The sequence below is a fragment of the Onychomys torridus genome, chromosome 15, assembly GCF_903995425.1.
Source record: "Onychomys torridus chromosome 15, mOncTor1.1, whole genome shotgun sequence".
Lineage (NCBI taxonomy): Eukaryota > Metazoa > Chordata > Mammalia > Rodentia > Cricetidae > Onychomys > Onychomys torridus.
Genome location: NC_050457.1, coordinates 3,175,270 through 3,188,383, shown reverse-complemented (window position 1 = coordinate 3,188,383; position 13,114 = coordinate 3,175,270). Strand labels below are relative to the sequence as shown.

At 38.2% G+C, this 13,114-nt stretch overlaps 1 protein-coding gene across 7 annotated transcripts in view; it reads right to left on the bottom strand.

Annotated features, from left to right (window-relative positions):
* The window catches only part of Fam172a (family with sequence similarity 172 member A), a 430,744-nt gene that overhangs the window by 74,825 nt on the left and 342,805 nt on the right, over window positions 1-13,114 (bottom strand). For 3 of the 7 annotated variants that reach the window (XM_036206785.1, XM_036206792.1, XM_036206788.1), the window contains one exon: window positions 1,152-1,291. The exons of the other annotated variants lie outside the window; for them this stretch is intronic. In XM_036206785.1, the coding sequence (XP_036062678.1) occupies window positions 1,152-1,291 (140 nt within the window). The remainder of the gene's footprint in view (window positions 1-1,151; window positions 1,292-13,114) is intronic. 7 annotated transcript variants of the gene reach the window in all.

The following is a 13,114-nucleotide window of genomic DNA, read 5'->3' as shown; positions in this document are numbered from 1 at the left end:
CTAGACAATATACAGAGAGTGAGAGTCCTTGGAACACACAGCTCTAAATGGGGTGTCTCCTTCCAATCCTTCCCCTCAGGGCTCAGGGAATCCTATGGAACAGGAGGCAGAAAGATTGGAAGAACTATGGAGAAGCAGGACATCAAGGAAACAAGGCATTTCAGACATAATCAGGGATGATACATATATGAACTTACAGAGACTGTGGCAGCATGCACTGGGCTTGCAGAGGTCTGAACCAGATGTGTCCCAGTGCTGTGAGAAGTGGACACAAGCTCCCAACCCTAACCAGAAGTTGATAACTACTTGCAAAGGAAAAATCAGTTTTCTCCAATGGAGTCTCACTGGGTGTACAAACCATACTTAAGGGCAGGCCCTGTGACCAGAGTAGATGGCCAACACAAAATAATTTTTGTCTCTTAATGCTTTGGGCATTTCAAAAATATCTTATAGGTCTCTTGCTTATATAATGTTTTCTGATTTTGTGTATTTATGGGATTTCTGTGTGAGTGAATGTTTTTTTTTTTAAATTTTTTACTGTTTGATTGGATTATTATTATTATTATTATTATTATTATTATTATTATTATTATTTAGCTGCCTGTTTTCTAATGAGAGAGAGGAAAAAAAGAAAGGGTGTGAAATTTTGGGGAGAGGGGAGATAGAGAAGATCTGGGTTTAACTGGGGCAGGGAAAAATGATCAGAATACATTATGTGAAAAAATCTATTTTTAATAAAAAATTGAGGCTCTTGCTGCTGCCCGGGCTGAGGCCAGTGTGATGATGGAGATGAGATTGTTTGCCCACTGCCCACAGGGACACACACCTAAGGGAGTGGAGGACCACTCACTGAGTTGAACTGTACAAGAACTTTGGGACTCAGGTCCTGGAGCCGTCACCTGCAGGGTGGCAGCACGCCTCTCTGGGAGGTCCTGCTGCTAGGATAGGCTGCATTCCAGATCACCTGTTCTGTCCAACTGAAAGTCATTTATGCTGGGACACAAGACCTTTATGAACTGACAGAAGGCCGTTTCCTTCCCAAAGCAGGACAGGTACCACCATCTTCTCCCCTGACTGTGGCTCCTGTGGGAGTGGACTCAGGACTGAAGCAGGATAGGAACAATTCAGAAGAGCCTGGCAAAGGCTGATACCTGTCCTAGGCCTGGAGCAACTTGACTCCTTAGTGCCTTAGGGATGGTCTGAGATTTTTGGGACTGTCTTGCAGGAATGTGAAGAAGATGAAGCTGTGAGCCAGCAAGCTCATCTGATTGTTCTTCCGTTGTCATCAGGTCTGGAAGTGAGAGAAAGGTGTGAGGAGAGGTGTAGCATGTGGCCTATGACACACATCTAACACTAGGGATCTCTTGTTTTGTTCTAAGGAGAGGCACCTGGCAGTTATCCCACGTCTCTGCTCTGGCTGTTCCCTGGAACAGACACCCACTATCACAGTCTGCTTTAGGTACTATGTGGCTACTCGAGGTGCCAGAACCCGTCTGTGGCTTTCAAGGGACACAGGGCACTGGCATGTGCTCACCACTTTTTAGCAACAACCCCCTTCTGGGTTTGCTCTGAGAAGACACACCAGGGAGAGGCCAGGCCATGCCTTCACATACAGAGAACCATGTGTTCTTCAGCTTAATTTCTTAGTAGACAGTACTGAGCAGATAAAAGAAGCATCTAATGTTAAATATTACTTTTCTTTAAGTCAGAAAGAATTCAGATGAAGGAAAAGACCATTCAGATGTCAGGACTTGAAGGCATGCAGTATAAGTTAAATACACACTGGTAGCAGAACTGGCTTAATTCCAGCTACAAAATATTTTAGCTCCATGGGGGCACTAATCATAGGCTAAAATCTTATAGCATAAACCATATAGGCTAAAACCTTCTTGCATCTTAGAAGGTGCAATATTTTATTTTCTCATGAAATTTACAAACTACATAGATATTTTAATCATATGAACATTTTAAGCAAAAGCATATTGGAATAGGTTCTAATGGAGATTTGTTGATCTTTTCAGAAATACATTAGCAAATCTAAAACATAGTTATTGAGAACTTGGAAGATACCGCCGTAATTTATAACTATTTTAAGATACATTAGACCAGGGTCTGACATTTCCTGGTATCATGCTTCTAAATTGTAGGGTAAAGCATTTGTCCCATTCAAGTGAAGACAGAATTTAGAAAAATAGTGTTTGTGTATCTCTCTCTGTGTCTCTCTCTGTGTCTCTCTGTCTCTTCTCTCTCCCTCTCTCTCTCTTTCTCTGTGTGTGTGTGAGAGAGCTTCTTGTGTAGGTGTCATTTAAGAAAATCTCAAAATCTAACTACTAACCTCCCCTCCCTTACTTTCTTTGATTAGGAAATATAGGTCAGAGCTCAGAGACTAACAGACCTCCAGTGAAAACTCAAACCTACAGAGAAATGTGAACTGAACCCACTCTAAAGCTGAGATTAGGCACTCCCCTTATGCATATATACGTACATAACCAATCACCTGATTCTGTGTATATGTGAGTTTGGAAGTTCTTAACATGAAATAGCCTTTGCTCCCACATATTGGCCTTAAAAATTTTAATGAGAATGTGTCCAGAAAAATACTTTGTGGATTCCTCAGTTACATATGGAAATATTAATATGACACAGATTAATTCCTTCTGAAAAATTGAATATAGTTTAAAAAACATAAATATGAATATTCATGTGATCTATAACAATAAAAACAAAAGACAATCTAAATGCCTTTCAGTTTAGAAATACCAAATGTGGTATATTCATACCATACAATATTATTCAGCACAACACAAGAAAGCCCTGAGAATATGCTGGGAAAGAAGCCAGGCATAAAGGCAAGTGTATGGCGTGCTTCCACCTCTACAGTGCACATGCACAGACACACTGGGCAGTTACTAGTTGCCACGGGCTGGGAAGAGAAGAAGATGGTTAGAGTGACCGCAGAGGGCTGGGGGATTGTTTTAGAAGTTATCAAAGAGTTCTGAGATTAAGTAGTGACAATGTTTGGAATGCACTGGAAGTAGTTAGAGTGGTATATTCCATGCTATGCAAATTATATGTTAATAAACAAATCACCAGAATTCTTTCTGATTTTACTATAATTCTGAGGAAGAAAGATATGAATAAAGCCAATTTCTGTTGAAATTAAAAATTGGGTAATATCATAAGTACTCTTTTTTAAAACTCATAACAGCTCAATTCAATATTTTGTTTAGACTGTACTTCGCTGAAGTGGATAGTATCCAGTCATCTGGATAGTTATGGTTATTCTCATAAGAATACATCTATAATTCTGGCAAAATAAGAGAAGAAAAGAATGAGGACATAAATTTGTTTTGTCTATAATTTTCAAGTAATGAATAGATCTACACAAGTTAAATGGCTGACCTAACTATCAAAAATTTAAAAAGTAAAACTCAAACAATAATTGACTGAATGAATACATCTGAAGTATTTAGACCTGAGCCTGTCGAATCTATGAAAGGCATAAGACTCAAGCTTCAGAATCACAGTTCACAGATGTTGGGCTCAGTGTACTTCCCAGGAAAACATACAACCTCAGAGCTCTACAGTGGTCCAGCAAGGACGCCGTCTGGGAAGCAACACGATGCATTCTTTCATGTGCAAGAGACACATGATGAGAAAATTAGGCAGCATCTGTCATCACAATGGGCCCCAACTACGTTTCCCTGCTAGACTTTACAGTTTTGAAGTTTCTAGTTGGTTGCAATTCCATTTTTAAATTTTTTTGGAGTGGGTCTCACTGTATAGCCCTGACTAACCTGGAGCTCATTATGTAGATCAAAGATCTACATAGTGATACCTGGCTCACCTCCAACTCACAGATATCTACCTGCCTCTGCTTCTTGAGTGTTGGGATTAAAGGTGTGCACCATCACACTGGGCTCCCATAGAAATTCTTAAATAAATTTCAAATAATCATGCATATTTCAGCCTCTTCTGGAAAACTTGATGAGTCTGGGCCTGCATTCCTGCATGTGGGCAATCAGTAGAGTTTGAGTTAATAACGCCCATCATGAAACTGGGGCCCTAATTATGATTATGATTATGATTATGATTATTATTACTATATTTGTGTTTTAATTTTACACATCAGCCATGGGTTCCCCTGTCCTCTCCCCTCCCGCACCCACCCCCACCTTCCCCCCATCCCCTTCCCTCCATTCCCATCTCCTCCAGGGCCAAGACTCCCCTGGGGATTCATTTAAACCTGGTGGATTCAGTACAGGTAGGTCCAGTCCCTGCCTTCCAGGCTGAGCAAAGTGTCCTTGTGTAAGCCCAAGGTTCCAAACAGCCAGCTCATACACTAAGGACAGGTCCTGGTCCCACAACCTGGATGCCTCCCAAACAGTTCAAGCTATTCAATTATCTCACTTATCCAGAGGGCCTGATCCAGTTGGGGGCTCCACAGCTGTTGGTTCATAATTCATGTGTTTCCATTCGTTTGGCTATTTGTCCCTGTGCTTTTTGCAATCTTGGTCTCAACAATTCATGGTCTTACAGTCCCTCCCTCCTCTTTCTCGACAATTGGATACATGGAGCTCCACCCTAATAGTCATGCTGGAACTCTCATCCAATAACTGATGGAAATGGATGCAGAGATCCTCAGCCAGGCCCCAGGTGGGGCCCTAATTATGATTAATGAACAGAACTGTAACTCAGAACCAAGTAGTAAGAGCTTACATTAATCAGAAAATACCAAGTGATATTTGTTAGCTTACCTAACTGATGGACATATTCACACTGTTACCTCCTAAACTAGGATTATTAGAGTATGGCTATAAATAAAAAGGGGGCTGTAGTGTTCAGAGAGTCATCTCTAATTTGGACAGAAAAACCACGAAGCAGAATTTGTTCCCCAGACTGCAGTTAGTGAGAAACCATTATATATTTCCTTTATGGGAGATAATAGTTTAATAGGCTCGATTGGATGCTAAATAAAATAAAAATGACACACCTTATTTGGAATATTTTTCCTTAGTTTACACACTTTCATTACTTTTGCATATATTTTAACTTACTTTTGACCTGGACTAAGCAGCTAAGGAAAAAAAAAAAAAGGTAGGTTACAGCACATCAAATACCCTTCCTCTGCTACTTTACACTTCTTGGTGCTAAAACATATGCTCTGGCACCTGCAGATAAACGTCAGACCCTGAGAGCGTGTATTCTGACAAGAATGACTAGTTTCAAGCACGCCTGGTGATTTTGGACAGTAGCACTTAAGAAGCCTTCAATCTGGCAGTTTTTATCACTGCACATTTTCTAAAGCACTCCCGCTGTATAAGGTTGTACAGATTTTGGAAACCTGACCTTTGAGCGAAGACAGAATCAAATGAAACAAACAGGACCCCAGGATAGTATTACGGTCCACTACTTCTTTTTTGAAGTTGCACGCATACTTTCACTACCTATTTGCTTTACTTTACAATTACAAGTCACGAAAAGTGACTTGAATTTTTTTTTTTAATTTAAATTTTCTAACAAAACTTTCTATTGTAATACCAAGACACTTAACTGCTAGAGATGTTAGGACTATCTCTTAAAGGTATTGAAATGATTACTAAAGAATTTATATTCATATTTTTATATTTATTTTACTTTTATTTAGTTTTACTCTGATTTATTTATTTAATCTTTACTTTGCTCTGAAAAAGAGTTTGGAGCATACATAAATGAACCCAGGCTAGACTTTCATTGATGGTAAGTGAAGAAGTAAAACTATATCCCTAGAATAACTATAAAAGCTGACAAATTGTCAACTACAACCACTGAGGCACTGGAGAAGTCAGACCACAAACTGGGAAGTGTATGTTGACGGACCTCCAATGCAGGTAAGAACGGTGTTGATCTGTGGGCACTGGGTGCTCCCAGGGAAGACTGGCTGTGAGAACCTGAAGTGCTGCTGCTCCAGAGGCTCTGGGATGTGGAATAGCAGCAAAGAAACCCACACCCAGTGGCAAGACTAGCAAGCAGAGTAAGCCTGGGCAGAAAAGCACTGTGAAGATTCCCTGGTCCTCTGTCCAGGGATGCATGTTACTGACAGACCAGTACAACAGCCAGAAATTTCATGGGGAGAGGACACTGCCTGGAAAGCTGAATACTAGCATCAAAGGCCAGGAAAGCACTAGGAAAGAGAAGCTCAGGGTACACATAAAAACACGGATTCACTCACAGAGCTTTTTTGGCTTGAGTGAAATTGAGCAAAAACTCTGATCATCGTGCCATATAAGCAAAGGCCAATCTTTGAGAAATAAAACAAACAAAGCAGAGATATTAGTGTGTGTACTGTGACGGGGAGACAGATTTTTCAGATTAAATTAGGCAAGTGCCTAAAATCAGAAATAAATAAATAAAACCTGAGCAGCAGATAACCTTTAAGGTAAGACAGTCAAGATTTAGAGTTACACTTGCCCTATCTGATAAGGAAGTTGTAGCCACACAAAGAGCATCTAGAACTCAATAATAAGACAACCAAGGAATAAAAAACACATCAAAGGAAGTGTAGATGATTCACAAAAGATGTATGTACAACTAATACCCAAGTTGTTATTGGCAAAATGCAAATTAAAAACTCCTATGGGATAACAATGTCCATCACTAGAATGGCTGTAATAAAGAGGTCGGCCATACTGACTGTTGGTAAAGGTGTGGGGAGACTGGAACCTGAATGCATTTTTTTTTTTATGTGAACATAGAGTGATATAGTTTACTATGGAAAATGACACTGTAGCTTGTGGCTTCTTAAAAAGCTGAATATAATTTAATCTGGTATACATCCAAGAGAAATGAAAGCCTATGGCCTGCACTGATTTGAATGTGAAAGTTCACAGCAGGAAGATAAGATGCTCAAATATCCTTCAATTGATGGATGGATAACAAAATTGACAATACTTATAATTGGGATGCTATTTAGTAACAAGAAGTTGTACATACTGTGCAACACTGAAGAATCTCATGAACTTAACTATAAGCAAAAAAAAGCTGAACACCAAAAATGCACATTATTTTTCCATGTATATGGTTAAAATTTTTTAATGATGTTTTTATTTCTTGTGCATTGGTGTCTTGCCTGAATGTATGTCTGTGTGAAAATACCAGATTCCCTGGAACTGGAGACACAGACAGTTGTGAGCTGTCATGTGGGTGCTGGGAACTGAACCGAGGTCCTCTGGAAGAGCAGTGAGTGCTCTTAACCGCTGAGCCATCTCTCCAGCCCCCGAATGTATATGGTGTTTTACAAAAGGGGACTTGATGGTGACAGCAGCATGGTGAGGGCTGCAGGAAAGGGCAAGATTAACATAACTTAGGACTCTGAAATTTCTGGAGTAATGGAAATATCCTATAATTGGAATATGGTAGTGATTATGAAAGCATAATTTACTAAAAATCAATGAATTATCACTTAGAATTAGTATATTTTATACCAATAGTGTTGCAAGTAACACAATGAAAGTTTTCAAAAATGTAAAAAGTTTTGAAGAAGTAAAAAAATGGATAAGATAATAAGAAATGGGTGTGATCATTCCCATTTGGTTGCTGCAAATGGGATGCAAGTTCTGTGCTTCTAAATGCTAGTGCTTGAAGAGGAAGGCATTTGGCATCAAATGTGGGAAGGATCTGGGATCTTTGAACAGACTAGTGCCTGGCTCCCACAGTGGACATTCGGGATTGAATCTAATTCAGAAGGGGCTTGGGCTGCCTGGGTTATGCTTTTATGGAGTAAAGTTTGGGGGTCATTGCAATAACACATTATAGAATTTTCACTGTCCTCAACACCAAAGGAAACAGTTGTGTAGGGAAGTATCAAATTCTGGGAAGCATCTCCCAATACAGAACCTCCTAAAAGAGTGAGTTGTGGACAACTTTCTTTAAAATCACACATGCACAACAATGGATGATGAGTGTGTCCTAGGGTGCAGAGACAGTAATCCCTTAGCTCTGAAGGTGACCCATGGAACCCCTCTGCTAGTAGCCTCAAGCTTCAGCAAACCCCTTCCTGTCTTTGTCAGGCTGCTGCTGGACAAATGCTCTTTGTGCTATAGCAAGAGCACTTTGAGTAAAAGGTTCCTTAAAACAGCTGGAATGAGGAACTTTATATAACACAAACAATCTAAAAAGAAGCCTACTGACCTGATCTCAAAACAGGAAAACAATTCAAACATGTCTAAACAGGACTGAAAGACATTTGGCTGTTTGATATCTGGCTTCATTTATCCCATAGCAATATACATACAAAGCATTCTTTATTCCTTTTAGATGATATTTATATTAACAAATTGAAGTTATTTACTAATGAGGTTAGCTTTATTCATCACATTGCCAAGTCTGGTCAAAGGTGCTAGCCACACTTCCCATGAATGTTTTCTGATGCCGCAGAAGCTCCAACAGGTCCATGGTGCCTGATGTCTAAAACTGCTTCTTCACTGCCAAGTTCTAAGTGCACTGCAACCACAGTGTAAACCACATCACATAATATAAACTATGTAATGGATGTGTGTGATTTGTGAGCCACTGACCTGAGATTGTCATACATCTTATCAGACTCTAGTTTAAACTATCCCTTCCTCACTTGAAGTTAATTGCACTGTCCATAATGTGTACCATTGGAGGCTTAAGACGCTACTACCCATTACAAGTTTCACAGAACATGAAATTTCAGGTAGATTTGCTAGTCCTGAAGCCTACCAATAAAGGCTATGGCTTACAGCTCTATCTATCCCCTTGGTCACCTGCAACTTCAACTCAGGAGAATGTTCCTATATTTTTCCACCCATATGACTTTGAAGATATAGCCTCAAAAAGCATATTATCCACTCACTCATCACACTAGATTCATACCAACTACAGGCAGAAAAATTAACCTACATAGTAATTTCCCATGTGGCACATCCTACTCCTGTAGTAAGAGTTCTTATTTTAAATAAGAAAGTTAGGCTCTTGCCTATGTAACTACAGACTCCATTTAACTATGAAAAGCTCTACTCCTCCTAATGAACGTTTGCTGCCCATGAAAGCTAACCAAGAAGATCTTACTTATATGGTTATTACAATCACTGTGTTCATTCTGAAATTAAAGAAATCTATAAATACTCCTGTAATTAATTACATATGTACATATGTCTAAAATCACAAGATTTCATAGTGAAGTGCAAATGTGAATCTGGTGAAATGGAAGTATACAATGTTATCACTTATGAACAGAATTCGAAGACTATGCTAACAGTTTAGAAAATGAACCCTTTAAGTTATTAATTTCAAATTTACCACAATCCAGACTGTTCTGTGGCAATCCCCTGAGTCATGTTGTTACATTTGGCCATAACATGTGTTACTGTAGTTGTACACTCTTACCTTTGCACTTTGTAGTGAGTAGCAGAGCCCCACAATTAAGCACTGCTAGGGAGTGTTTACGTTGGTCCTCCAAAGGTTAAGAAGCTGATTATAGCTAAATCAGCTCTGCCTGGGGCTTCGGGGGCTCTGTGTAATCAAATTAGACAAGCAGGGCACAGTGTTACCTAACACAGACCAGTGCCACTTTCTTCTCTGCTTGACCCTCCTCCCTGTCCATTTATTATGGAAACAACTCATGCTTTATGCTTTTACCAGATAATTTAAAAGACTGCATCCTAATGAATTTGGCATGTAATTTCCTAAGATGTCTACCTGTATAAAAGTAACAAAAGCATACTGAGAAAAATTTGAAAACAAAATTCTTTCAAATAATTTTTTGAGGGAGCAGAAAGTATATGCTGTTTTAAAAAATAAGATCACTTTATTGTAAAGAACTTTTAACCAAAGACAATAAGCCAGCTAGATGAACACAGCCGCTCAAGCAAGAGCCTGCACAAACACAGTCTACACATTTCAATGAACTCTATACGGTAGATTAGCCAAGTCTTGTTAAAAAGAAGTCTTTATGTAGAGACACGAGACTATTTTAAAGTAGTTTTACAAAAGACAGGTGACAACATCATCTAGTGGTAAATATTATGAAGCCTTTCTAGCTTTAAACAGACAGGTTTATTTTATAGACAACTGAACAACTTTATCTGTTTCTGGGAGAACTCAATAAACATACCAGATAACACATTGGCACATCAAAAGATCCCTAGGAACGCACTGTGCTGAGCTATTGGCCCTCTTTTCTCCTTCTCTGTGCCAAAGCTACATAAGTCAACTACATAATGCACATATTCAAGAAAGAGGTTTATTGATAAGGTTGGGAGAAAGACACAGCTCCTTCACAGAAGCTCTTCCTAACAGGTTCCACACTTAAGTACAGTAAGACTTATTAGTCAGGTCTAAATCTCGTTACCTATGCAACTAAAGGGAATAGATAGTTGAGACATTGAAGGCTGTTGAAAAAAAGAAAAGCAATGGTAAATTAAATAAATACTAAAAAATTAGTTTAACAAAATTTAAAATCATTGCTAAAATAATAGGTAACATTTATTGTGTTTTACCCTCCTATATTTGACTTTGAACTTAAGTTCAGATTATACATATTTAATACTTTGCTTAAAATACAGAAGCAAAAAATGAATGCAAAAATGAATGTTCAAAAGAAACTAACTTTTGCTAATGATTTATTCTGCACAAGAAAAGTAAAACTTGTTATTTTAATTGATTAAGTCATAAAGAGTCCCTGAAGCAGTCAAATCTTGCTATTTGCTCAGTCAGACAATTTCTGCTAATCCAGCAGCACTTAACAAGTTCACATGTGGTTAGCTTTTCTTGTCATAGCTATATATCACATTTCTGTGCTGCAAGCTGTGCAAAAGAAAATCAATATGCCAGGTTTAACAAAAGGACAGGAAACATGATGTTCTCCTATATTTTCAATGGACCTCAAATGACTTTGCTGTTCATACTCAGGACAGCTTATGACAGAGAAACATACTCTTCAATGGAAACAATTCTACAATAGAATAAATTATATAATTTTGGAACTGAAGTTCTGCTTTATTTCAAAATAGAGTTTATTTAGAAGAGCATTATTCTCATTCTCTGGGCACAGTATATTCAGCCACTTATAAGACATTATTTCTCTTAATGAAGGCTTAAATATGCTCTCTAGGTTGGTATAAATGTATACTACTTATGATATTTTGAGATACATACTTAATTTAGGTTTTAGATGTATGATGTAGAACTGAGGAAAAAAACCCACAGAGGATCTTGAACTACAGCTGCAGCTAATCGAGTGCAGATTTTGACACCTCGAATTGCTGCAGTACATTATATGCTGGAGTAGATTAAGAAGAAAACACTCAGAATGAAGCAGGAGTCATCACGATCAATAGATCAGCACAGAGCAGAGCCTCCTCAGCTCAGCAATGTGGAACCAAGTATGGCCACACAAGCAGCAAGCTGAACTTCAGCTAGGGATCCAGAGTGTGGTCACAGTTGCTCCCAACCCCCATCCCTTTTTTGTGTAAAGAGAAAATTGTTTTTGGAATTGTTAAGAGGGCCTGATACACAGAAAATAAGAAAGCAAAGTAATATAAATGCTCAGAGAAATACATGTATACATTTGAAAATTCCTTTGGTAATTTCTCTGCATCCTAATAAGTTGTAAATAGATTAATGATGTACAACTGAGGATAGGGTGCTACTGAGCAGTGCTGAAGGTATGACTACTACAGAAAACACTCAGAAAATCACACCTGTTGGAAACTTTCTACTACTGTGTCATTCATAAGACAAATTTAATTTACAGATTAATGTGCCGTTAAAAAGAGGTGAGGAATATGTTCCCAATCAGAAACTAACACTGGATTGATTTTATGTATTGGAAAATGTTAATATTGCTACAAATAATCAATTTAGTGAAATTCATACTCTTGCTTCAAAATACACTATAGTTACAATATTGCTAAAACCACATCAGTGAAATGCAACTTGTCTGATATTCAAAACATTCAGAATAATAGAGCTTGAAAAATAATCCCAAAGCACAAAAGTCATAATTTCATTGCATATTGAAGTAAACCCTTGTAATAGACTGTCTCAAAATATAAGCTTCTGAGGAAGCATACCTTAGCTGACCTCTAGCTTTACAAATATGTGCATACATACACATGCATACCTGCATACACATGAAACAAAAAATTCAAATATACTAATAATCATATGTAATCCTCAGTTAATTGTATGGCATTAATATAGTCTCAGGAAATTGGAAACAATACTGTTAGAAAATGCTAACACCAAAGAAGGGATCTGCCCTTTTTATTTGGAGGAGTCCTACATAACTGAGAAAAGGATTTAAATGTATAATTGAATTTAGGTTAAATGACAATTCATATAGATTTAACACACTGTAGTTTTTTCCCCTAAGATCTGCAATGGCTCTTGGTAACATGTCTCCTTAAATGGAAGTTATCCATTGATGAGATTTCCCTATTACTTTATTCCCAATTAATCCACTTACTGTCTTACTTCCTAAGTAGACTACTTATTGGTCTGTTTTTGAGGCAACACTGCTCATCTTTAGCTGTTCTCTTTAGATGCCTGCCATTGGGTCTCTCCTGTGCCATTTTTACAGTCAACAGGGTAGGGCCTTCCTTTACTTCTGCAGTACCATCCTCTTGTCATACCTGGCCACACAGGAGATTTCTCCAAAATAACGAGATAAATGTAAAGATCTTTTCTTAATTATTACACATTTCTACCATGGCTCTTGTCTTTAGAGCAAAATAAGAGAGCTGTTACAAACTGAAATATTTGATCTACTTGAATTCTTAGGCTAAGAGTGCTGATTTAATGGTGTGCAAATAAAGAAAAGCACTAGAAAATAACCCAGGGCTGGAGAGAATCAGGGAAACAATCCACGTGGGTATCTAATACTTGAAATGATAAGTGATCCAGAGTCATCAGTTGACCACAGCCACACATTAGTCATGTCCACCTTGCTGTTGCCCTTTCAATGTGCTGTCCTTGTCCCTTCACTTAGTGTTGTCTCACAAAATGACTGCAAAGAACTGTCAGTTATGAAATTGTTAAGACAAGGTTTCTACTACTTTGAATAAACATATTCTTTTTTCAACTGCTAAACCTTCTGTGTATTTTCCAA